The 26,451-nt window shown below is 34.4% G+C and overlaps 1 protein-coding gene across 1 annotated transcript; it reads left to right on the forward strand.

Annotated features, from left to right (window-relative positions):
• The first annotated feature begins 674 nt into the window (after window positions 1–674).
• Window positions 675–26,356, forward strand: cdr2l (cerebellar degeneration-related protein 2-like). Its single transcript, XM_056401181.1, has 5 exons — window positions 675–1,291; window positions 3,669–3,781; window positions 4,750–4,898; window positions 5,418–5,582; window positions 24,487–26,356. The coding sequence occupies exons 1-5, from the start codon at window positions 1,213–1,215 to the stop codon at window positions 25,421–25,423; spliced, it is 1,443 nt and encodes a 480-aa protein (XP_056257156.1). The 5' UTR covers window positions 675–1,212; the 3' UTR covers window positions 25,424–26,356.
• The last annotated feature ends 95 nt before the right edge of the window (window positions 26,357–26,451 follow it).

The following is a 26,451-nucleotide window of genomic DNA, read 5'->3' on the forward strand; positions in this document are numbered from 1 at the left end:
GGATGGGATGGAGAGGGAGAGAGGGAGGGAGGAGACGTCGGTGCCAGGGACGATGTCAAATACAGTCTATGTGTCAAATAAAGGGTGACGTCACCTCCATAAGTGCTAACTTCAGGCGCTCCATGTAATTTCCGACTTCTGATGTATTTTCATTCAGACAATTAAGTAGAAGGGTTGTAAATTATTTTAGATGATTATATTCACTGAGAAAAAGATTGGCACTAGTGTTTGTGGTGTTAGAGACACATTTTAAAACTAAATGCAGTCTAGTTTTTGATGTTGTCCCATCTTTGGCAGAGGAAATCCAAATGGCCAAAAGGTACTCACGGGAGATGAAATCAGCTATTGAACCCCTATTTTGTGAAAAAAGAAACCTTTCAAGATAGAATGTATATTTTTTCAGCTTGTAATTACCGATTATTTTGTGCTTAGGTCCACTAAATTGTTAGAAAATGTCTTTCTTTCTGAATATGGACCACTAAAACAGTATCAACTTAAATGATAGGGGTGTCCTGCATAATTATGTAATATTGAGGAAGGCCCTCGAGACAAAATCTAGTTTTTTGCTTAATGTTTCATATTACTAAACCAAAATGTTTAATTACCACAGAGCATATCTGGGGTCAAGCAGGACTACAGTATTACAGAGAAGGACAGACATGACATTAAATAAATAAACGCATGATTTTAAGTCAGTGAGCTTCACCAACGAGTGATGATGGAGTCAAACCAGTGTTCAGGTGTCTCAGATAGCAGTTATAAGACAAGAGGCAAAAGGCAGTGCTCTAGCAGCAGCATAAAGAGTTAAGGCGCCCACATCTCTCGCAGAATTTCCGACAGTGCTTGAACGCAGCAGCAGCGGCAGCGCTCGGCCACAGAGCGGTGAAGCCGGGCTGCCAGCCTGTGTCTGTAAGGCCCTGCTGCACATCAAAGACGGGTGAGACAAACAGAAGAAGCACTGTGGTCCTTTTTAGCAGCTGCGGCTCAGTCCAGTTCATTTCATGGCTGCAGCTCCGCTCGCTCGGTCTCTCTCATATCTGCAGATGGATCCAGAAGCAGGTGCGCTGCCGGGATTTTCTCCTTAGGTAATTGTCTCAAAGGGTTACACACTTGGGGAGGCAGCACCGCTGTTGTTTGTTGTCACTTCCGGGCAAGCCGTTTGTGAATTAGTAGATCACATCGCCGGTGAGGAGGAGAAGTTCATCAGCATCGATGCTACGCGCGGGCAGGATGGAGGAGTTTGTCACTGAGGAAGAGGAGCCGTGGTACGACCAGCGGGATCTGGAGCAAGGTGAGGCATCATTTCTCCTGTCTCAGGTTTGTGTGGCGCGAGCAAAGGGTGTAACAATGCCCCTTCCACAATATCCCTGGCTCCCTGGATTGGATTTTGGGTAAATGGATTCATGCAGGAGGGGTTGGATGGAAAGAAGGGAGGAGGTTACATCCATTTGTAAAAACACATTTCATGCACAAGTGCTCGCACTATGATAACTGTAAACCCACGTATCTGTCAGTCTCTGTCTATCCACTGAGCCTGGAGCTGCCTGCCCTCCATCTCTGCTCTCCTCTCCTGCCACTTATTTTCATCATGTCAGTGATGTTTCCCAGAATAGTCTGACTGAGTGACTCTTGCCTCTGATTCAATTCCTTCCCTACCGGGCCACATCTATAATATCCTAGCACTCCTCTGCTCTCGCTTTATCCTCTCTCTTTCTTTTTTTTTTTTTTTCCTTCAAATCTATCAAACACTTTATGTTCACTCTGCTGAGTTTGTGGGTCTGGATGGATGACAAAGAAGATGTGAAAATAGAGATCATCTGTGGGGAGGTAGTGACATGTAGGGTGTGCGTGTGTGTGCCTACCAAAGGTCAAAACAAGCCGGCCATTGTGGGAAGAAGAATGCAGAACATTTCCCCAATTTTGTAGACGTGGAAGTTTTTGAACAAAGAAAAGACTCGGCAAGAGCCACAACAGTGGAACAGGCCCCAGCCCTCATGTTCACTTGTTCATGTGAAAGATTTGACTATAGCAGGGTGGACGGTGATTGGTTTGTGACTATTATTTTTTAGAAGCACCTCGAGACAGGCCTGCTGTCAAGCCCTTAACCTTAAATAAACATGTGAGGCAAAAGCAGAGTTTATCATAATTATTGTGTTTGCAATTGTTGCCTTTTTGCTAATGTGAAATGTGATACAGAGTGTTATCAGCTCTCTCAGTAATGACTTAAATGGATGCACTTTCATGGGCAGCGCAGAGAAGAGATGAGATGTGTGTGTCCTCCTGTAGCGCCGGCCTCAGCATCACCCCATCTCCTGAGTACCTGCTGACCCAGAGAACTAAAGCAGCTTTGTGTCTCATCATCGCTTTGTACATAGAGAGAGAGAAGAGAGGCAGGTGGATATTTCTGTGTATGTGTGTGTGTGTGTGTGTGTGTTGCCATGCTATCTGTATCTCATCTCAGCATTATTCAGCAATGAGCCTGAAGTCATTAAGCCTCTGGTTGATCTGATTAGGAAGCCTCAGACAAGACCTCCTTAGTAGGTATCAAAGATTGCAGGCTTTGGGGTCAGATTGGAGGCAGAATTTGTGCCGTCAGCGCTCACCGCTCCAAACAAACGTCATTCTGCATACACTCATAGTCAGGCATCATTTCGCCCCAGAAATGATGCTGCTGTTATGTAACTTCTCTCTTCCTAGCTCTGCTGTTTAGTGACCCCTGTGTTCATTATGATATCGCAAACATATGAAGTACATGTGGGCAGATGGCGTGGCGTGGTGATGTCATGTTTGTGTTGCAGCTTCATCTGAGGAGGGCCTGTGATTGAACGTGAGAGTCACACATCAGAGAGCATTGTAGAGATGCATGTGCAGAAAGCAAATACACATGAGCATATGAACACAGTCATATACACACCTATGTAAAGAGGCCATGACTGTCTTTAAGGTCATAACAGTGCGCTTTGAACAGATGTGACGGCCTTTTTTGTGTTCATAGGTGCCTGGTGATTGATATTTCCTCAACATAGCTTCTTATCCGTGCGCATAATTCAGAAATTACGTAACTAAGATTCTGCATGTGACGGCCCTCCGGAACAGAAACAGTGCTGTGACTGAACTGGACCTGGGGGTGAAGGCTCTCTCTGCTTTCGACTCAAACACACACTCACTCAGCTCATTATCACTCAGAAGCTCAGGCCAGTGTTCTGTTATCAGTTCTGCATTGTTGAAACAGGAAATTACAGCATGTCCCTGCCTCCCTCTGCAGTATTGGAGTCAAATGTAGCAATGCACGCATGCACAGTGTGAGCTAATGAAGCTTGTTACATTTATCAGATAAAACCGAGGGTTTGCTACGCCACTCAGGCATGTATGATAGTTTACATGGAAACATAACACATGCACCAAAAGTAAAATATATCTAATATCTAATCTAACAAACGTGAAATGGAAATATCTAGTCCCTGGTGCTTTACACTTACAATGATGCATGTGTGTGTGTTCCTGTCACTGCTCACGCCACACACTGTGGTGATAAAACACTGTATTCATGTCCAGGGTGGATGTCAGTGAGTGCAGATTTTCAAAAGCACCAAATGTTCATCTTGTCCCCCTTCACTCTCACTGTTTCCTGCTGATGATGTCTGTCCTTCTGTCTCGGCTTCTTTCAGACCTGCACTTGGCAGCGGAGCTCGGCAAGACTCTGCTGGAACGCAACAAGGAGCTGGAGGACTCCCTCCAACAGATGTACATCAACAACGAGGACCAAGTGCAAGAGATAGAGGTATTGTCTCACCTTTTGTCTCGTGCATGCCCAAGTCAGTGCTATCCAAACAGATTTCATGCACATCCTACACAAGAAATACCTGGCATCAACTGGCCGCTCTTGATTTTGTGCCAAGCTAATTATCGTAAAATCTGGAACTCACAGAAGAGAGTACCAGAAGTGTTTGCTCTGTGAACATGAAATGATATGCGGAATTACTGAAACTGTCACCTCTTTACAGCTTTAAGACTCATTATTAGTCAGAAGTGTTGCTGAGGATGAGTGTGCTCAGCAACACAACTCTGAAGGGATCACATGAAACAAAAACTCACTAGAATCTGATACTGACATGAATCTACTGTATGATGCAGGAAAGTGCAAATGTCTGTTATACATTCCTCTGAAAATATATGTCAATATCTGTAGATTTACCTTACAGCTGAACAGACTAATTTACATCATATTAAATTTTTTGGGGAAACTCTTTTGTCCAAAGTGACTTATACTAAGTACATTCAACCCCCAGAGAAACAAGAACTAGATTTCATTACATTTACACTGATCAGTGGTTCCTGCCCTGTCACATGAACTCAAGTTCCTTTTAAATTGATTTGAAACTGGTTGTTGTTCAACTATTATTAATATAAAATTATGTATTGAGCTGTCAGTGTGTCAAGTTTGCATTTGTACCAATAATATATCGAATGGAAGCTGAATGTTTCAACCATTTATCTGTCACATTTACAGTAGCCATTATTTATGTGTCACGCCAGTTAGCCCTTTAGTTATTTCATACTCTCATATCTGCTCACAGATGTTAGTTTTCATGCATTCTTTATTTCAACATGTCATGTCCAGGTGTCACAGCTGACTGAGAACATGAATATATATTTTAATCCAATGTACCACCTGGTTAGAAATCACTGCTGAAGCTGTATTAAGTCACTCATCAAAGCACTTTAATGTTAAACCTGTTTCCCTTTCAGTACCTGTCCAAGCAGTTGGAAATGTTGAGGGAGATGAACGAGCAGCACGCAAAGGTGTATGAGCAGCTGGATGTGACTGCCAGAGAGCTGGAGATCACCAATGAGAAACTGGTACTGGAGAGCAAGGCCTCGCAGCAGAAAATAGACAGGTGATCCACACTGAGACTGTTGTCTTCATCATTTTCTGCTCTCCACTGTGGAAAAACACGTTTTTGACAAGGAGATTATTGTCATTATATCACATAAGTCTTTAAAGGAACGTTTTGAAAGCCAAAGAAACATAAACCAAACGATAGTACTCCAATAGTCAAGAAGTCGCTGTGTAATTTCTTTATTTTTCTACATTTTTGTTCATGATACAACAACTGTGTGATAACCTTCCACCACTGCAGCTATAAAGCACTTGTAAAACGTTTGCTGTCTTTAGCAATTTCATAATCATAATCAGGGATTAAAGTTCCTTGCAGATCAAAATACTGGACCAAAGGCTAAAAATATTTTTCAGTGGCTGCCTTTGTTCTTTCTAAATGTGCTCCTTCACATTCTCTGTTAAGTAACAGTGACTCATTGCTGCTGTAGGAGGATGGTATCTTGAGACAAAAGAGAATTGAGTCATTAATGACATAACAAGCACAAGTACAAACATTTGTGTGTGTGTTTGTGAACAGATTGACGGGCACCATGGAGACTTTGCAGGGTCAGGTGGACAGTCTGACAGCTCGGGTTGAGGAGTTGCGAACTCTGGAGGAGCTGAGAGTCCGCAGAGAGAAGAAGGAACGGCGCAAGACTGTTCACTCCTTCCCCTGCCTCAAAGAGCTCTGCACTGCACCACGGTGACTAACTGTTTGAAGCCTATTTTCTAATGTAGAACATGCATGTACATAAAGGCACTTGAGTTTGTCACTCCCAGGACACATCCACACTCTGCAGTCAGGTTTGGTTGTGATTTAATCTTGTTCACACAGATTAATATGTAGCTGCTTCAAGGGCGTAGGTTTGGTCTGAACATTGGTAGGTACGTAAAAACCCCACCACCCCTACCTAACAAAGGGATTGGAATTTTAATGCCGTCAACCAAACACTTTATTAACATATAAGACCTGAATTTAAATTCTGGAAGGCCCATACGCAAATAATACGGTAACATCATTCCTGATATAGGGACACGTATGTCATAAGTCATAGTATACTAAGGCATAAAAACATCATAGTATAAAAAGACATAAAAGGTCATTGTATAGCAAAGCTTAAAAACGTCATAATATAGTAAGGCATAAAAAGTCATAAAAATGTCATAGTATATATAGTAAGGTATAAAAACTATCATAGTATATTGAGGCATGAAACATCAACAAATGTCAGCCTAGTAAGGCATAAAGTTATGAAAACGTTATGGTTTAGTAAGGCATAAAACATCATATAAAGGTCAGTATAGTAAGGCATAAAAATGTCATAGTGTAGTAGGGCATAAAAAGTCTTAATGTCATTGTATACTAAGGCATTAAAACATCAAAAAACGTCATAGCATATATAGTATGGCATGAAACATCATAGTACACAGAGAATGCACGCAGGTACAGTGAGAACATGCAAACTCCATAGAGAAAGGGTTGGAATCCACAAACTTCTAACTGTGAGGTAACAGTTCTAACTACTCTACTATGATGCGGCCCTATAAAAATGCCTTAGTGCTGTGAGGCATGAAAAGTCACAAAAATGTCACAGTATTGTAAGGTACATATTGTATGTACTATACTATGACGTTTTTTGACGTTTTTATGCCTTACTATAGTATGAAGTTTTATGCCTTACTATAGCATGATGTTTTTTGACGTTTTAGTGCCTTTCTATACTATGACGTTTTTTTACATTTTTATGCCTTACTATACTATGACGTTTTTATGCCTTACTATACTATGATATTTTATGCCTGACTATAGCATGATATTTTTTGGCATTTTTATGCCTTACTATACGATGACGTTTTATGCCTTGCTATAGCATGACATTTGGTAGCGTTATACCTTACTATACTATGACTATACTATGAAGTTTTATGCCTTACAATACTGTGACGTTTTTTGACGTATTATGCCTTACTATACTATGACATTTTTTGGCATTTTTATGCCTTAGTATTCTGTGACGTTTTATGCCTTACTATACAATGAGGTTTCATGGCGTTTTTATGCCTTACTATAGCATGACGTTTTTGAAGATATTAGACCTTACAATACTGTGACATTTTTTGACATTTTTATGCCTTACTATACTATGAAGTTTTATGCCTTACTATACTATGAAGTTTTATGCCTTACTATACTATGACGTTTTTTGATGTGTTATGCCTTACTATACTATGACGTTTTTTGACGTTTTATGCCTTACTATACTATGAAGTTTTATGCCTTACTATACTATCACGTTTTATGCCTTACTATACTATGACGTATTTGATGTTTTATGCCTTACTATACTATGAAGTTTTATGCCTTACTATACTATGACATTTTTTGACAATTTTATGCCTTACTATACTATGACGTTTTTATGCCTTACTATACTATGATATTTTATGCCTTACTATAGCATGATATTTTTTGGCATTTTTATGCCTTACTATACGATGACGTTTTTATGCCTTGCTATAGCATGACATTTGGTAGCGTTATACCTTACTATACTATGACTATACTATGAAGTTTTATGCCTTACAATACTGTGACGTTTTTTGACGTATTATGCCTTACTATACTATGAAGTTTTATGCCTTACTATACTATGACGTTTTTTGACATTTTATGCCTTACTATACTATGACATTTTTTGACATTTTTATGCCTTACTATACTATAAAGTTTTATGCCTTACTATACTATGACGTTTTTTGACGTTTTATGCCTGACTATACTATGACGTTTTTTGACGTTTTTATGCCCTTCTATACTGTGACTTTTTTTTCCGTTTTTTGCCTTACTATGCTATGATGTTTTTTGGCATTTTTATGCCTTTCTATACTATGACTTTTTGTGCCTTACTATACTATGAGGTTTCATGGCGTTTTTATGCCTTACTATACCATGAGGTTTTTGAAGATTTTAGACCTTACAATACTATGACATTTTTGACATTTTTATGCCTTACTATACAATGAAGTTTTATGCCTTACTATACTATGAAGTTTTATGCCTTACTATACTATGACGTTTTTTGATGTGTTATGCCTTACTATACTATGACGTTTTTGACGTTTTATGCCTTACTATACTATGAAGTTTTATGCCTTACTATACTATCACGTTTTATGCCTTACTATACTATGACGTATTTGATGTTTTATGCCTTACTATACTATGAAGTTTTATGCCTTACTATACTATGACATTTTTTGACAATTTTATGCCTTACTATACTATGACGTTTTTATGCCTTACTATACTATGATATTTTATGCCTTACTATAGCATGATATTTTTTGGCATTTTTATGCCTTACTATACGATGACGTTTTATGCCTTGCTATAGCATGACATTTGGTAGCGTTATACCTTACTATACTATGACTATACTATGAAGTTTTATGCCTTACAATACTGTGACGTTTTTTGACGTATTATGCCTTACTATACTATGAAGTTTTATGCCTTACTATACTATGACGTTTTTTGACATTTTATGCCTTACTATACTATGACATTTTTTGACATTTTTATGCCTTACTATACTATAAAGTTTTATGCCTTACTATACTATGACGTTTTTTGACGTTTTATGCCTGACTATACTATGACGTTTTTTGACGTTTTTATGCCCTTCTATACTGTGACTTTTTTTTCCGTTTTTTGCCTTACTATGCTATGATGTTTTTTGGCATTTTTATGCCTTTCTATACTATGACTTTTTGTGCCTTACTATACTATGAGGTTTCATGGCGTTTTTATGCCTTACTATACCATGAGGTTTTTGAAGATTTTAGACCTTACAATACTATGACATTTTTGACATTTTTATGCCTTAGTATACTGTGACATTTTTTGACATTTTTATGCCTTAGTATACTGTGACATTTTTTGACATTTTTATGCCTTACTATACAATGAAGTTTTATGCCTTACTATACTATGACTATACTATGACTATACTATGAAGTTTTATGCCTTACTATACTATGACGTTTTTTGATGTGTTATGCCTTACTATACTATGACGTATTTGATGTGTTATGCCCTTACTATACTATGAAGTTTTATGCCTTACTATACTATGACATTTTTTGACATTTTTATGCCTTACTATACTATGAAGTTTTATGCCTTACTATACTATGATGTTTTTTGACGTTTTATGCCTTACTATACTATGACATTTTTTGACATTTTTATGCCTTACTATACTATAAAGTTTTATGCCTTACTATACTATGACGTTTTTTGACGTTTTATGCCTGACTATACTATGACGTTTTTTGACGTTTTTATGCCTTTCTATACTATGACTTTTTTTTCCGTTTTTTGCCTTACTATGCTATGATGTTTTTTGGCATTTTTATGCCTTTCTATACTATGACTTTTTGTGCCTTACTATACTATGAGGTTTCATGGCGTTTTTATGCCTTACTATAGCATGAGGTTTTTGAAGATTTTAGACCTTACAATACTATGACATTTTTTGACATTTTTATGCCTTAGTATACTGTGACATTTTTTGACATTTTTATGCCTTACTATGCTATGAAGTTTTATGCCTTACTATACTATGACATTTTTTGACATTTTTATGCCTTACTATACTATGAAGTTTTATGCCTTACTATACTATGACGTTTTTTTACATTTTTATGCCTTACTATACTGTGACGTTTTTTGACATTTTTATGCCTTACTATACTATGCCGTTTTTTTTACATTTTTATGCCTTACTATACTATGACGTTTTCATGCCTTACTATACTATGACATTTTTTGACATTTTTATGCCTTACTATACTATGACATTTTTTGACGTTTTATGCCTTACTATACTATGAAGTTTTATGCCTTACTATACTATGACGTTTTATACCTTACTATACTATGACGTATTTGAAATTTTTATGCCTTACTATACTATGAAGTTTTATGCCTTACTATACTATGACATTTTTTGACATTTTTATGCCTTACTATACTATGACGTTTTTTGACATTTTTATGCCTTACTATGCTATGAAATTTTTTTGGCGTTTTTATGTCTTACTATACTATAACGTTTTTTTACATTTTTATGCCTTACTATACTATGACATTTTTTTACATTTTTATGCCTTACTATACTATGACGTTTTCATGCCTTACTATACTATGACATTTTTTGACATTTTTATGCCTTACTATACTATGACGTTTTATGCCTTACTATACTATGACATTTTTTGACATTTTTATGCCTTACTATACTATGAAGTTTTATGCCTTACTATACTATGAAATTATATGCCTTACTATACTATGACGTTTTTTGACGTTTTATGCCTTACTATACTATGACATTTTTGAAGATATTAGACCTTACAATACTGTGACATTTTTTGACATTTTTATGCCTTACTGTGCTATGACATTTTTTGACATTTTTATGCCTTACTATACTATGAAGTTTTATGCCTTACTATACTATGAAGTTTTTTGACGTTTTATAACTTACTATATTATGACATTTTTTGACATTTTTATGCCTTACTATACTATGAAGTTTTATGCCTTACTATACTATGACCTTTTTTGACGTTTTATGCCTTACTATAATATGAAGTTTTTTTGACATTTTTATGCCTTACTATACTATGAAGTTTTATGCCTTACTATACTATGACGTTTTATACCTTACTATACTATGACGTATTTGATATTTTATGCCTTACTATACTATGAAGTTTTATGCCTTACTATACTATGACATTTTTTGACATTTTTATGCCTTACTATACTATGACATTTTTTGACATTTTTATGCCTTACTATACTATGAAGTTTTTTTGCCTTACTATACTATGACGTTTTTTGACGTTTTATGCCTTACTATACTATGAAGTTTTATGCCTTACTATACTATGATGTTTTTTGACATTTTATGCCTTACTATACTATGACATTTTTTGACATTTTTATGCCTTACTATACTATGACGTTTTATGCCTTACTATACTATGATGTTTTTTGACGTTATATGCCTTACTATACTATGACTTTTTATGCCTTAATATACTATGAGGTTTCATGGCGTTTTTATGCTTTACTATAGCATGACGTTTTTGAAGATTTTAGACCTTACAATACTGTGACATTTTTTGACATTTTTATGCCTTAGTATACTGTGACATTTTTTGACATTTTTATGTCTTACTATGCCATGAAATTTTTTTGGCGTTTTTATGCCTTACTATACTATGACGTTTTTTTTTACATTTTTATGCCTTACTATACTATGACGTTTTATGCCTTACTATACTATGATGTTTTTTTACATTTTTATGCCTTACTATACTATGATGTTTTTTTTACATTTTTATGCCCTACTATACTATGATGTTTTTTGACATTTTTATGCCTTACTATACTATGACGTTTTTTTACATTTTTATGCCTTACTATACTATGACGTTTTCATGCCTTACTATACTATGACATTTTTTGACATTTTTATGCCTTACTATACTATGACGTTTTCATGCCTTACTATACTATGATGTTTTTTTACATTTTTATGCCTTACTATACTATGACGTTTTTTTACATTTTTATGCCCTACTATACTATGATGTTTTTTGACATTTTTATGCCTTACTATACTATGACGTTTTTTTACATTTTTATGCCTTAGTATACTGTGACATTTTTTGACATTTTTATGCCTTACTATGCTATGAAATTTTTTTGGCGTTTTTATGCCTTACTATACTATGACGTTTTTTTTTACATTTTTATGCCTTACTATACTATGACGTTTTATGCCTTACTATACTATGATGTTTTTTTAAATTTTTATGCCTTACTATACTATGATGTTTTTTTTACATTTTTATGCCCTACTATACTATGATGTTTTTTGACATTTTTATGCCTTACTATACTATGACGTTTTTTTACATTTTTATGCCTTACTATACTATGATGTTTTCATGCCTTACTATACTATGACATTTTTTGACATTTTTATGCCTTACTATACTATGACGTTTTCATGCCTTACTATACTATGATGTTTTTTGACATTTTTATGCCTTACTATACTATGACGTTTTTTTACATTTTTATGCCTTACTATACTATGACGTTTTCATGCCTTACTATACTATGACATTTTTTGACATTTTTATGCTTTACTATACTATGACGTTTTATGCCTTACTATACTATGACATTTTTTGACATTTTTATGCCTTACTATACTATGAAGTTTTATGCCTTACTATACTATGAAATTTTATGCCTTACTATACTATGACGTTTTTTGACGTTTTATGCCTTACTATACTATGACATTTTTGAAGATATTAGACCTTACAATACTGTGACATTTTTTGACATTTTTATGCCTTACTGTGCTATGACATTTTTTGACATTTTTATGCCTTACTATACTATGAAGTTTTATGCCTTACTATACTATGAAGTTTTTTGACTTTTTATAACTTACTATATTATGACATTTTTGAAGATATTAGACCTTACAATACTGTGACATTTTATGACATTTTTATGCCTTACTGTGCTATGACATTTTTTGACATTTTTATGCCTTACTATACTATGAAGTTTTATGCCTTACTATACTATGAAGTTTTTTGACGTTTTATAACTTAATATATTATGACATTTTTATGCCTTAATATACTATGAAGTTTTATGCCTTACTATACTATGACCTTTTTTGATGTTTTATGCCTTACTATAATATGAAGTTTTTTTGACATTTTTATGCCTTACTATGCTATGAAATTTTTTTGGCGTTTTTATGTCTTACTATACTATAACATTTTTTTACATTTTTATGCCTTACTATACTATGACGTTTTTTTACATTTTTATGCCTTACTATACTATGACGTTTTCATACCTTACTATACTATGACATTTTTTGACATTTTTATGCCTTACTATACTATGACGTTTTTTGACGTTTTATGCCTTACTATACTATGAAGTTTTATGCCTTACTATACTATCACTTTTTATGCCTTACTATACTATGACGTATTTGATGTTTTATGCCTTACTTTACTATGAAGTTTTATGCCTTACTATACTATGACATTTTTTGACATTTTTATGGCTTACTATACTATGAAGTATTATGCCTTACTATACTATGACGTTTTTTGACGTTTTATAACTTACTATACTATGACATTTTTTGACATTTTTATGCCTTACTATACTATGAAGTTTTATGCCTTACTATACTATGACGTTTTATACCTTACTATACTATGACGTATTTGATATTTTATGCCTTACTATACTATGAAGTTTTATGCCTTACTATACTATGACATTTTTTGACATTTTTATGCCTTACTATAATATGAAGTTTTATGCCTTACTATACTATGACGTTTTTTGACGTTTTATACCTTACTATACTATGACATTTTTTGACATTTTTATGCCTTACTATACTATGAAGTTTTATGCCTTACTATACTATGACGTTTTTTGACATTTTATGCCTTACTATACTATGACATTTTTTGACATTTTTATGCCTTACTATACTATGACGTTTTTTGACGTTTTATGCCTTACTATACTATGACATTTTTTGACATTTTTATGCCTTACTATACTATGAAGTTTTATGCCTTACTATACTATGACGTTTTTTGACATTTTATGCCTTACTATACTATGACATTTTTTGACAATTTTATGCCTTACTATACTATGACGTTTTATGCCTTACTATACTATGATGTTTTTTGACGTTATATGCCTTACTATACTATGACTTTTTATGCCTTAATATACTATGAGGTTTCATGGCGTTTTTATGCTTTACTATAGCATGACGTTTTTGAAGATTTTAGACCTTACAATACTGTGACATTTTTTGACATTTTTATGCCTTAGTACAGTGGTTCTCAACCTTTTTGAGTAGCGACCCCAATTTATCATGCACTGCTGTTCGCGACCCCCCCCCCAAAATAAATAAATAAATAAATAAACCCACACTGTTATATTTACAAAAGAAGCACGTATGATCACATGACATGTAATAGTTTCCTTATTTTATTTTGAAACAATTTTGAATTTGATGAAAAACATAAATCAGCATCGATATCTTTTCAAACGAGATAACAGACAGATTTCGCCACATCCCATCATAGGCTACTGCTTATTATTAATTGTTAGTGTTATAGCCGCTTGAATGCAAACAAGTAACCTTTACTATTCTTTTTCTTAAAGAAAAACTATTAACATCGTAGGAAGTCGAAACAGAACAGCTTGGGGAGAAAAACAGCCCAAAACTCATTTCAAACGTTGTGTTGCTGAAACGTTAAACAGGAAAAAGAAGATAATAATTAATTAATTAATTAATAATAATAATAATAATTAGGCCTAACAAACTCCAAGTTCCAAAAAAATCAAATTTATAGTTTCACCCTCACTTTTGTGCCAACTAGGCTTCTCTTTTAATGTGATGGCTGGGCTTGCTTCTTTGAACAGAGCAATTGCATTCTTGGCTTTATTTTAGACATGGCCACACGCAGATCGCTCTCAACTCTGAGGAGTCGTGATCTATATTTGTTTTTCATATATGTCAGCGCAGAAAATGTCTTCTCACACAGATACGTTGATGCAAATGGAAACAGTACATCCATTGCAGCTTTTGACAGTGCTGCGTATTCTGTTGCTACTGACAACCAGAACTCCTCCAGCGTGTATGCCGTGAAAGCGGTCTGTAGTGTCCGGTCAGAGGTGAGCTCCAGCAGGGCGTCCTGCAGCTCTGATGGGAGGTGGTGCGCGGTGGAGGTGACAAAAGTTTGGCGTATCCAGTCGTACTTCTCCGGAGTGTCATCACTTGGGAAGTACTTATTAAAGTTTTCAAGCAGGCTTCTGAGGTGAGAGGCAATTATTCCTTTCATCGCTTGAATGGTTATATCGTAACTGTCCATAAAGTCATCAAGCTCGGGAAACATGTCAACACTCCCCCCTTCCACTCTCACAGCCCACCGCTCTAGCTTTCTCTTAAACGCTGTGATCTTATCAGAGAGAATAAGGACATTTGTGTTTGGGCCTTGTAGGGACAGGTTTAGGCTGTTTAATTTGTCGAAAATGCTGGCTAAATATGCCAAGCTCGCGACCCACTTTTGGTCAGTCAGATAGTCAGCAAGGGGGGAACCACAGTCCGATAAGAATATGCGCACCTCTTCACGCAGTTCAAATAACCTAGTTAAAACTTTTCCATGAGAAAGCCATCTAACCTCTGTGTGAAAGAGAAGTGCTTCGTGGTCTGATCCCATTTCGTGACAGAGTGTGGCAAAGAGTCTGCTTTGGAGCGGCCGTGATTTAATGAAATTCACCATCTTAACTGATGTTTGTAGAACGTCACGAAGCTCTGGCTCGAGGCACCTGCCAGCGAGAGCTTCCCTGTGGATCACACAGTGGAGGAATTTTACGTGGGGAGCTACCTCCAACACGCAGGCCCTCAAACCCTTCCTTGCCCCCTGCATAGCTCCAGCTCCATCTGTGCACACAGACACACAGCTCTCCCATTTCAGTCCCTCTTTTTGTATGTTACAGTCAAGTTTGTTGAAAATGTCCCGTCCAGTGCATGTTCCCTCCATTGATGAACAAAATAATAGATCCTCGTGCATTTTCCCTTCATAGCTGTATCTCACAAATGCCAGCAGCTGCGCATCTCCCGACACATCTGTGCATTCGTCAATTTGAAGGGAAAACCTTCCGCTCTTTCTCACTCTGTCAATGAGCTGATCTTTAATGTCATTTGACATCTCCTGAATGCGGCGCCCCATGGTATCATTTGACATAGGGATGGTTAAAAGGGTGCTGGCTATCTTCTCCCCATGCATCGCCCTCGTCATGGCAACAGCTGCGGGACGGATGAGAGTCTCCGCTATAGTGTGTGCCTTTTTAGACTGAGCCACCAGATACGCGACTTCATATGAAGCAGCAAGTGCCTTAGCGGGGACTGTAGAAAATTCACAAACCACTGATTTTTGTGTTTTCAGCTGTTGCTCCCTGCGCTGAAAAAAATCCAAGGGTTTGTGAACTAAGCTGCCGTGTTTGGTTTCCAGGTGTCTCTTCAGTTTAGCTGGCTTAAGGCTCTCATTCGCCAGAACCTCTGAACAAACAACACACTGGGGCTGTTCGATGTTATTTTTGGTAATGAATGAAAAACCATATTTTAAAAAGTCTGCCTGGTATTTTCGTAGCCGTGTAGTAGCCGGTGTCGGCCCCAGTGACATACGTTTTTCAGGTGGTGGTAGGCTTTCATCTTGGGACCCCCGCTGCTGATCATCTTGGGATGATAGAGTATTTTTTCTTTTCAGCCATCGCTCAATTTTTTTTTTTTTTTTTTTTTACAAATATATGCTAGCGAAACTGCTACTGTTGCTGCTGCTACCAAAACAATAACGCCGGCTTTGTTTATTTTTCCCGCTCTGTGTCACTGACCACTCTCACGCGCACAGTAGCTACAGATCATGCCGCTGATAGGCTACAATGAATTAGAGACAAACCATGAAGCAGTTATGAACTAAAAATAAAAAAAAAACTCCCTGTTTGAAATGATGTAATTTAATATTGGTATACTTGAATTTATTAAATGATTAAAATGATTTGGCGACCCCTAGAAATCATCTCGCGACCCCAGTTGGGGTCGGGACCCCAAGGTTGAGAATAGCTGCCTTAGTATACTGTGACATTTTTTGACATTTTTATGCCTTACTATGCTATGAAATTTTTTGGGCGTTTTTATGCCTTACTATACTATGACGTTTTTTTTTACATTTTTATGCCTTACTATACTATGACGTTTTATGCCTTACTATACTATGATGTTTTTTTACATTTTTATGCCTTACTATACTATGATGTTTTTTTTACATTTTTATGCCCTACTATACTATGACGTTTTTTGACATTTTTATGCCTTACTATACTATGACGTTTTTTGACATTTTTATGCCTTACTATACCATGACGTTTTCATGCCTTACTATACTATGATGTTTTTTTACATTTTTATGCCTTACTATACTATGATGTTTTTTTACATTTTTATGCCCTACTATACTATGATGTTTTTTGACATTTTTATGCCTTACTATACTATGACGTTTTTTTACATTTTTATGCCTTACTATACTATGACGTTTTCATGCCTTACTATACTATGACATTTTTTGACATTTTTATGCCTTACTATACTATGAAGTTTTATGCCTTACTATACTATGAAATTTTATGCCTTACTATACTATGACGTTTTTTGACGTTTTATGCCTTACTATACTATGACATTTTTGAAGATATTAGACCTTACAATACTGTGACATTTTTTGACATTTTTATGCCTTACTGTGCTATGACATTTTTTGACATTTTTATGCCTTACTATACTATGAAGTTTTATGCCTTACTATACTATGAAGTTTTTTGACGTTTTATAACTTACTATATTATGACATTTTTTGACATTTTTATGCCTTACTATACTATGAAGTTTTATGCCTTACTATACTATGACCTTTTTTGACGTTTTATGCCTTACTATAATATGAAGTTTTTTTGACATTTTTATGCCTTACTATACTATGACGTTTTTTGACATTTTTATGCCTTACTATGCTATGAAATTTTTTTGGCGTTTTTATGTCTTACTATACTATAACGTTTTTTTACATTTTTATGCCTTACTATACTGTGACGTTTTTTGACATTTTTATGCCTTACTATACTATGACGTTTTTTTTACATTTTTATGCCTTACTATACTATGACGTTTTCATGCCTTACTATACTATGACATTTTTTGACATTTTTATGCCTTACTATACTATGACGTTTTTTGACGTTTTATGCCTTACTATACTATGAAGTTTTATGCCTTACTATACTATGACGTTTTATACCTTACTATACTATGACGTATTTGATATTTTATGCCTTACTATACTATGAAGTTTTATGCCTTATTATACTATGACATTTTTTGACATTTTTATGCCTTACTATACTATGAAGTTTTATGCCTTACTATACTATGACGTTTTTTGACATTTTATGCCTTACTATACTATGACGTTTTTTGACGTTTTATGCCTTACTATACTATGACATTTTTTGACATTTTTATGCCTTACTATACTATGAAGTTTTATGCCTTACTATACTATGACGTTTTTTGACGTTTTATGCCTTACTATACTATGACATTTTTTGACATTTTTATGCCTTACTATACTATGAAGTTTTATGCCTTACTATACTATGACGTTTTTTGACATTTTATGCCTTACTATACTGACATTTTTTGACATTTTTATGCCTTACTATACTATGACGTTTTATGCCTTACTATACTATGATGTTTTTTGACGTTATATGCCTTACTATACTATGACTTTTTATGCCTTAATATACTATGAGGTTTCATGGCGTTTTTATGCTTTACTATAGCATGACGTTTTTGAAGATTTTAGACCTTACAATACTGTGACATTTTTTGACATTTTTATGCCTTAGTATACTGTGACATTTTTTGACATTTTTATGCCTTACTATGCTATGAAATTTTTTGGGCGTTTTTATGCCTTACTATACTATGACGTTTTTTTTTACATTTTTATGCCTTACTATACTATGACGTTTTATGCCTTACTATACTATGATGTTTTTTTACATTTTTATGCCTTACTATACTATGACGTTTTTTTTACATTTTTATGCCCTACTATACTATGATGTTTTTTGACATTTTTATGCCTTACTATACTATGACGTTTTTTGACATTTTTATGCCTTACTATACTATGACGTTTTCATGCCTTACTATACTATGACATTTTTTGACATTTTTATGCCTTACTATACTATGACGTTTTATGCCTTACTATACTATGACGTTTTATACCTTACTATACTATGACGTATTTGATATTTTATGCCTTACTATACTATGAAGTTTTATGCCTTACTATACTATGACATTTTTTGACATTTTTATGCCTTACTATACTATGAAGTTTTATGCCTTACTATACTATGACGTTTTTTGACGTTTTATACCTTACTATACTATGACATTTTTTGACATTTTTATGCCTTACTATACTATGAAGTTTTATGCCTTACTATACTATGACGTTTTTTGACATTTTATGCCTTACTATACTATGACATTTTTTGACATTTTTATGCCTTACTATACTATGAAGTTTTATGCCTTACTATACTATGACGTTTTTTGACGTTTTATGCCTTACTATACTATGACATTTTTTGACATTTTTATGCCTTACTATACTATGAAGTTTTATGCCTTACTATACTATGACGTTTTTTGACATTTTATGCCTTACTATACTATGACATTTTTGAAGATATTAGACCTTACAATACTGTGACATTTTTTGACATTTTTATGCCTTACTGTGCTATGACATTTTTTGACATTTTTATGCCTTACTATACTATGAAGTTTTATGCCTTACTATACTATGAAGTTTTTTGACGTTTTATAACTTACTATATTATGACATTTTTTGACATTTTTATGCCTTACTATACTATGAAGTTTTATGCCTTACTATACTATGACCTTTTTTGACGTTTTATGCCTTACTATAATATGAAGTTTTTTTTGACATTTTTATGCCTTACTATACTATGAAGTTTTATGCCTTACTATACTATGACGTTTTTTGAAGTTTTATGCCTTACTATACTATGACGTTTTTTGACGTTTTATAACTTACTATATTATGACATTTTTTGACATATTTATGCCTTACTACACTATGAAGTTTTATGCCTTACTATACTATGACGTTTTATGCTTTACTATACTATGACATTTTTTGACATTTTTATGCCTTACTATACTATGAAGTTTTATGCCTTACTATACTATGACGTTTTATGCTTTACTATACTATGACATTTTTTGACATTTTTATGCCTTACTATACTATGAAGTTTTATGCCTTACTATAATATGACGTTTTATACCTTACTAAACTATGACGTATTTGATATTTTATGCCTTACTATACTATGAAGTTTTATGCCTTACTATACTATGACGTTTTTTGACGTTTTATGCCTTACTATACTATGACATTTTTTGACATTTTCATGCCTTACTATACTATGAAGTTTTATGCCTTACTATACTATGATGTTTTTTTACATTTTTATGCCTTACTATACTATGACGTTTTTTTTACATTTTTATGCCTTACTATACTATGAAGTTTTATGCCTTACTATACTATGACGTTTTTTGACGTTTTATAACTTACTATATTATGACATTTTTTGACATTTTTATGCCTTACTACACTATGAAGTTTTATGCCTTACTATACTATGACGTTTTATGTTTTACTATACTATGACATTTTTTGACATTTTTATGATTTACTATACTATGAAGTTTTATGCCTTACCATACTATGACGTTTTATACCTTACTAAACTATGACGTATTTGATATTTTATGCCTTACTATACTATGAAGTTTTATGCCTTACTATACTATGACGTTTTTTGACGTTTTATGCCTTACTATACTATGACATTTTTTGACATTTTTATGCCTTACTATACTATGAAGTTTTATGCCTTACTATACTATGATGTTTTTTTACATTTTTATGCCTTACTATACTATGACGTTTTTTTACATTTTTATGCCTTACTATACTATGAAGTTTTATGCCTTACTATACTATGAGGTTTCATGGCGTTTTATAACTTACTATATTATGACATTTTTTGACATTTTTATGCCTTACTACACTATGAAGTTTTATGCCTTACTATACTATGACGTTTTATGTTTTACTATACTATGACATTTTTTGACATTTTTATGATTTACTATACTATGAAGTTTTATGCCTTACCATACTATGACGTTTTATACCTTACTAAACTATGACGTATTTGATATTTTATGCCTTACTATACTATGAAGTTTTATGCCTTACTATACTATGACGTTTTTTGACGTTTTATGCCTTACTATACTATGACATTTTTTGACATTTTTATGCCTTACTATACTATGAAGTTTTATGCCTTACTATACTATGATGTTTTTTTACATTTTTATGCCTTACTATACTATGACGTTTTTTTACATTTTTATGCCTTACTATACTATGAAGTTTTATGCCTTACTATACTATGAGGTTTCATGGCGTTTTTATGCTTTACTATAGCATGACGTTTTTGAAGATTTTAGACCTTACAATACTGTGACATTTTTTGACATTTTTATGCCTTAGTATACTGTGACATTTTTTGACATTTTTATGCCTTACTATGCTATGATGTTTTTTTACATTTTTATGCCTTACTATACTATGATGTTTTTTTACATTTTTATGCCCTACTATACTATGATGTTTTTTGACCTTTTTATGCCTTACTATACTATGACGTTTTTTTTACATTTTTATGCCTTACTATACTATGACGTTTTCATGCCTCACTATACTATGACATTTTTTGACATTTTTATGACTTACTATACTATGAAGTTTTATGCCTTACTATACTATGAAATTTTATGCCTTACTATACTATGAAGTTTTTTGACGTTTTATGCCTTACTATATTATGACATTTTTTGACATTTTTATGCCTTACTATACTATGAAGTTTTATGCCTTACTATACTATGAAGTTTTTTGACGTTTTATGCCTTACTATAATATGAAGTTTTTTTGACATTTTTATGCCTTACTATACTATGAAGTTTTATGCCTTACTATACTATGACGTTTTTTGACGTTTTATGCCTTACTATACTATGACGTTTTATGCCTTACTATACTATGACGTTTTTTGACGTTTTATAACTTACTATATTATGACATTTTTTGACATTTTTATGCCTTACTACACTATGAAGTTTTATGCCTTACTATACTATCACGTTTTTTGACATTTTTATGCCTTACTATACTATGAAGTTTTATGCCTTACTATACTATGACGTTTTATGCTTTACTATACTATGACATTTTTTGACATTTTTATGCCTTACTATACTATGACGTTTTATGCCTTACTATACTATGACGTTTTTTGACGTTTTATGCCTTACTATACTATGACATTTTTTGACATTTTTATGCCTTACTATGCTATGAAGTTTTATGCCTTACTATACTATGACGTTTTTTGACGTTTTTATGCCTTACTATACTATGAAGTTTTATTACATTTTTGCATGACATTTTTTGATGTATTTATGTCTCACTATACTATGATGTTTTTTTAACGTTTTCATGCCTTTCTTCACTATGACTTTTTAGGCCTGTTATGCATTACTATACTATGATGTTTTTGGACATTTTTATGCCTTACTATAGCTTGACGTTTTTATGCCTTTTCCAAAGTATGACATTTTTTGACATTTTTATGCCTTACTATACTATGACATTTTTTGACATTTTTATGCCTTAGTATACTGTGACGTTTTATGCCTTACTATACTATGACGTTTCATGGCGTATTTATGCCTTACTATACTATGACGTTTTTTGGTGTTTTTATGCCTTACTATACTATGACGTTTTTTCGTGTTTTTATGCCTTACTATACTATGACATTTTTTGAAGTTTTTATATCTTACTATACTATGAGATTTTTCTGCATTTTTGTGCCTTACTATACTATGAAGTTTTATGCCTTACTATACTATGACGTTTTTTGACATTTTTATGCCTTACTATACTGTGACATTTTATGCCTTACTATAGCATGACGTTTTGTAGCGTTTTTATGCCTTACTATATTTTTTGATGTTTTTATGCCTTGCTATACTATGATTTTTTTTGACGTATTTATGCCTTACTATACCATGAGATTTTTTGGCATTTTTGTGCCTTACTATACTATGAAGTTTTATGCCTTACTATAGCATGACGTTTTTTGACGTATTTATGTCTCACTATACTATGATTTTTTTTAACGTTTTCATGCCTTTCTTTACTATGACTTTTTAGGCCTGTTATGCATTACTATACTATGACGTTTCATGGCGCATTTATGCCTTACTATACTATGACGTTTTTTGGCGTTTTTATGCCTTACTATACTATGACATTTTTTGACGTTTTTATGCCTTACTATACTGTGACATTTTATGCTGTTTTTATGCGTTTTCCAAAGTATGACATTTTTTGATTGAAAAAAAAAATCATTTGATTGATTTTATGATGTTTTTTGATGTTTTTATGCCTTGCTATAGTATGATTTTTTTTTTACGTTTTTATGCCTTAGTATACTGTGACGTTTTATGCCTTACTATAGCATGAGGTTTTTTGACGTATTTTTGTCTCAATATACCATGACATTTTATGCCTTACTATAGCATGTCGTTTTTTGACGCATTTATGTCTCACTATACTATGATGTTTTTTTAACATTTTTATGCCTTTCTATACTATGACTTTTTAGGCGTTTTATGCCTTACTATACTATGATGTTTTTTGACATTTTTATGCCTTAGTATACCTATACGTTTTTTGAAGTTTTTAGGCCTTCCTATCCTAAGACGTTTTATGCCTTACTATATTATGATTTTTTATGCCTTAGTATACTGTGATGTTTTATGCCTTACTATACTATGACGTTTTTTGGCATTTTTAAGCCTTTCTATACTATGACTTTTTAGGCGTTTTATGCCTTACTATACTATGATTTTTATTGACATTTTTATGCCTTACTGAACTATGATATTTCATACCTTACTATAGCATGACGTTTTTTGAAGTTTTTATGCCTTTTCCAAAGTATGACATTTTTTGACATTTTTATGCCTTACTATACTATGACTTTTTATGCTTTACTATACTAAAATATTTTTTTGAAATTTTTATACCTTACCATACTATGACGTTTTATGCCTTACTATACTATGACTTTTTGTGGCCTTTTTATGCCTTACTATACTATTATGTTTTTTTTAAGTTTTTATACCTTACTATACTATGAGATTTTTGGGGATTTTTGTGCCTTACTATACTATACATTTTTTTACCTTACTAAACCATGACCTTTTTGACATTTTTATGCCTTACTATATTATGACGTTTTTTTGGCGTTTTCATGCCTTACTATACTATGAAGTTTTTAAAAATGTTTTCATGCCTTACTATACTATGATGATTTATGTCTTACTATACTATGACGTTTTTTGACTTCTTGTGCTTTAGTATACTATGACGCTTTATACCTTACTATACTATGAAGTTTTTTGATGTTTTTATGCTTTACTATAGTATGATGTTTTTTTGACGTTTTATGCTTTAGTATACTGTGACGCTTTATGCCTTACTATACTATGACGTTTTTTTGGTGTTTTTATGCCTTACGATAATGTGAGGTTTTTTTTATGTTTTTATGCCTTTTCCATAGCTTGACGTTTCATGCTCTAGTATTCTGTGACATTTTATGCCTTTGTATACTATTATTTTTATCACTATTATTTTGTCAGGTATGAGGATGGTTTCCTGTTGGCCAACCCGGGCAGTGTCGACCTGGCTGAGAGACGGCCGTTGGATGAAGAGAACGGGCGCCTGAGAGACATAGTCTCATCCCTTCGCTCAGCCATGGCCACAGAGAGGTCCAAGAGAGAGAGCGCTGAGCGGGAGTGTGCCGCCGTGCTGCACGAGTTTGAACGTCTGGAACAGCGTCTCTTAGGAGCAGAGGGCTGCCAGCTGCGGGTTCAGGAGCTTGAAGCTGAGCTCCAGGAGATGCAGCAGTTGAGGAAGTCCAGGATGTGTATGATTGGGGGCATGGAAGACGGCCTAGAGACACTGCTCAACAATGGCCCTGAGACAGACACCCCAGAGTTGAGCACAGGGCTGGAAGAAGGGGGAGAAGGAGGTGCTGGAGAGGGAGGGGCCACAGGGCAGCAGGGAGTCCCAGTGAGGAAAAGCTGCAGCGACACAGCTCTGAATGCAATCTCAGCTCGTGATGCCTCAGGTAGACGTCAGGGCAGTTACGCCATGCATGCCAATGGAGTGCGCAAACGGGGCATGTCCATCCTGAGGGAGGTGGATGAGCAGTACCACGCCCTGCTGGAAAAGTATGAGGAGCTTCTGGGGAAGTGCCGGCGTCATGAGGAGAGCCTGTGCCATGCTGGAGTGCAGACCTCGCGGCCCGTCTCCAGGGACCCCTCCATGAAAGAGTACAGCATGATCACCACAGGGCCTTCAACATCGGGGGCCATTGCCACGCCTCCCACACCCCCTCAAACTCCCTCCACCCCAGAGGCCCTGGAGGGGATCAGCAGGCAGGTGGAGCAGGTGGACAAACGGCTCAGCCAGAACACACCGGAGTACAAGGCGCTGTTCAAAGAGATCTTCTCCCGCTTGCAGAAGACCAAGAGTGACTTGAACTCCACCAAAAGCAGAAAGACTAACAAATGAGCTGGAGCTCATTATAACAGCTGCTGATACCACATGCACTGAAGACAGTAATTACTCAAGACTTATATAATTTACCTCAGTGTTTTGAGGGATTCTTGTTTAACATGATTTTAGGGGTGGATGGCTGTAGTCACATGGTAGGATAATGAATGATCTCTAGGAGGGAAGCTGCTGATTTGAAGCTGCCAAATGTTATAATTCTCCACATGGATGAAAAATCGTTGTCGATGTGGATGAAATGCCTTTTGTGAGAGACTGTAACTGACAAATTATCAGAACGGAAGGTCTTTTTTCTGACTAAGGACAATCTAGGACAATCTAGTATGTGATGTAGTATCACAGACTAGGAGTATTTGAGATGTACTGATGCAGAAATGATCTAATCTATTGCCATTTATTTTTCAAGTATGGAAAATAATTGAGCCAAATAATTAATATTAAAAAAAGAGAAAAAAACTGCCATTGGCTTTGAAACTACTTACATTTGAAGCATGTATCTGTCTAATAAACACTAAGTGCTAGAATGGTCTTTAAAGTAGGTAAAAGTAATTCACACTTGCTTTTGACCAGCTTGAGCTGCTTAAAGATGCAAGAGTGATATTTAGACTGTGTATTTTGAGTTGGTTGGATGGTATAAATCTTTCCAGACAGCTGCCAAAGTGTACTGTGCATAAGTGTTTGATGGAGTTCTGTTTGCTTACATGTGTTTATTATGAAGGAGATGAAACCTGAATGGGTGGAGACGCCTCTGTAGTGTTTTTACAGCATGCATTACAAACTACAGGGGACGAATGATCTGCATCTTTGTTTCAGGGATTTGTTTGATCATTTCATTGACAAAATAATCAGTTTTACACTGTGGTATCGCATTGTCAGTCATCCTTGTAGTAGTCTATTTACATTGTTCATTAATTAAAAAAAATGTATCAACCATGTTATATATTTTTTTTTGTTAAGTGCTCAGGGAGGCAACAATTCTCTATTATTACAATTCTCTATTGTTATAGCTAATCTGAATAAAACAACAG

The sequence above is a fragment of the Seriola aureovittata genome, chromosome 17, assembly GCF_021018895.1.
Source record: "Seriola aureovittata isolate HTS-2021-v1 ecotype China chromosome 17, ASM2101889v1, whole genome shotgun sequence".
NCBI classification, from domain to species: Eukaryota; Metazoa; Chordata; class Actinopteri; order Carangiformes; family Carangidae; genus Seriola; species Seriola aureovittata.

Excerpts from the sequence above, each read along its gene's own strand:
- cdr2l (XM_056401181.1), top strand. The coding sequence starts at position 1,213 with ATGCTACGCGCGGGCAGGATGGAGGAGTTTGTCACTGAGGAAGAGGAG. Across the intron at positions 3,782-4,749 it reads ACCAAGTGCAAGAGATAGAG|TACCTGTCCAAGCAGTTGGA; the intron begins GTATTGTCTCAC and ends TTTCCCTTTCAG. Across the intron at positions 4,899-5,417 it reads TCGCAGCAGAAAATAGACAG|ATTGACGGGCACCATGGAGA; the intron begins GTGATCCACACT and ends GTTTGTGAACAG.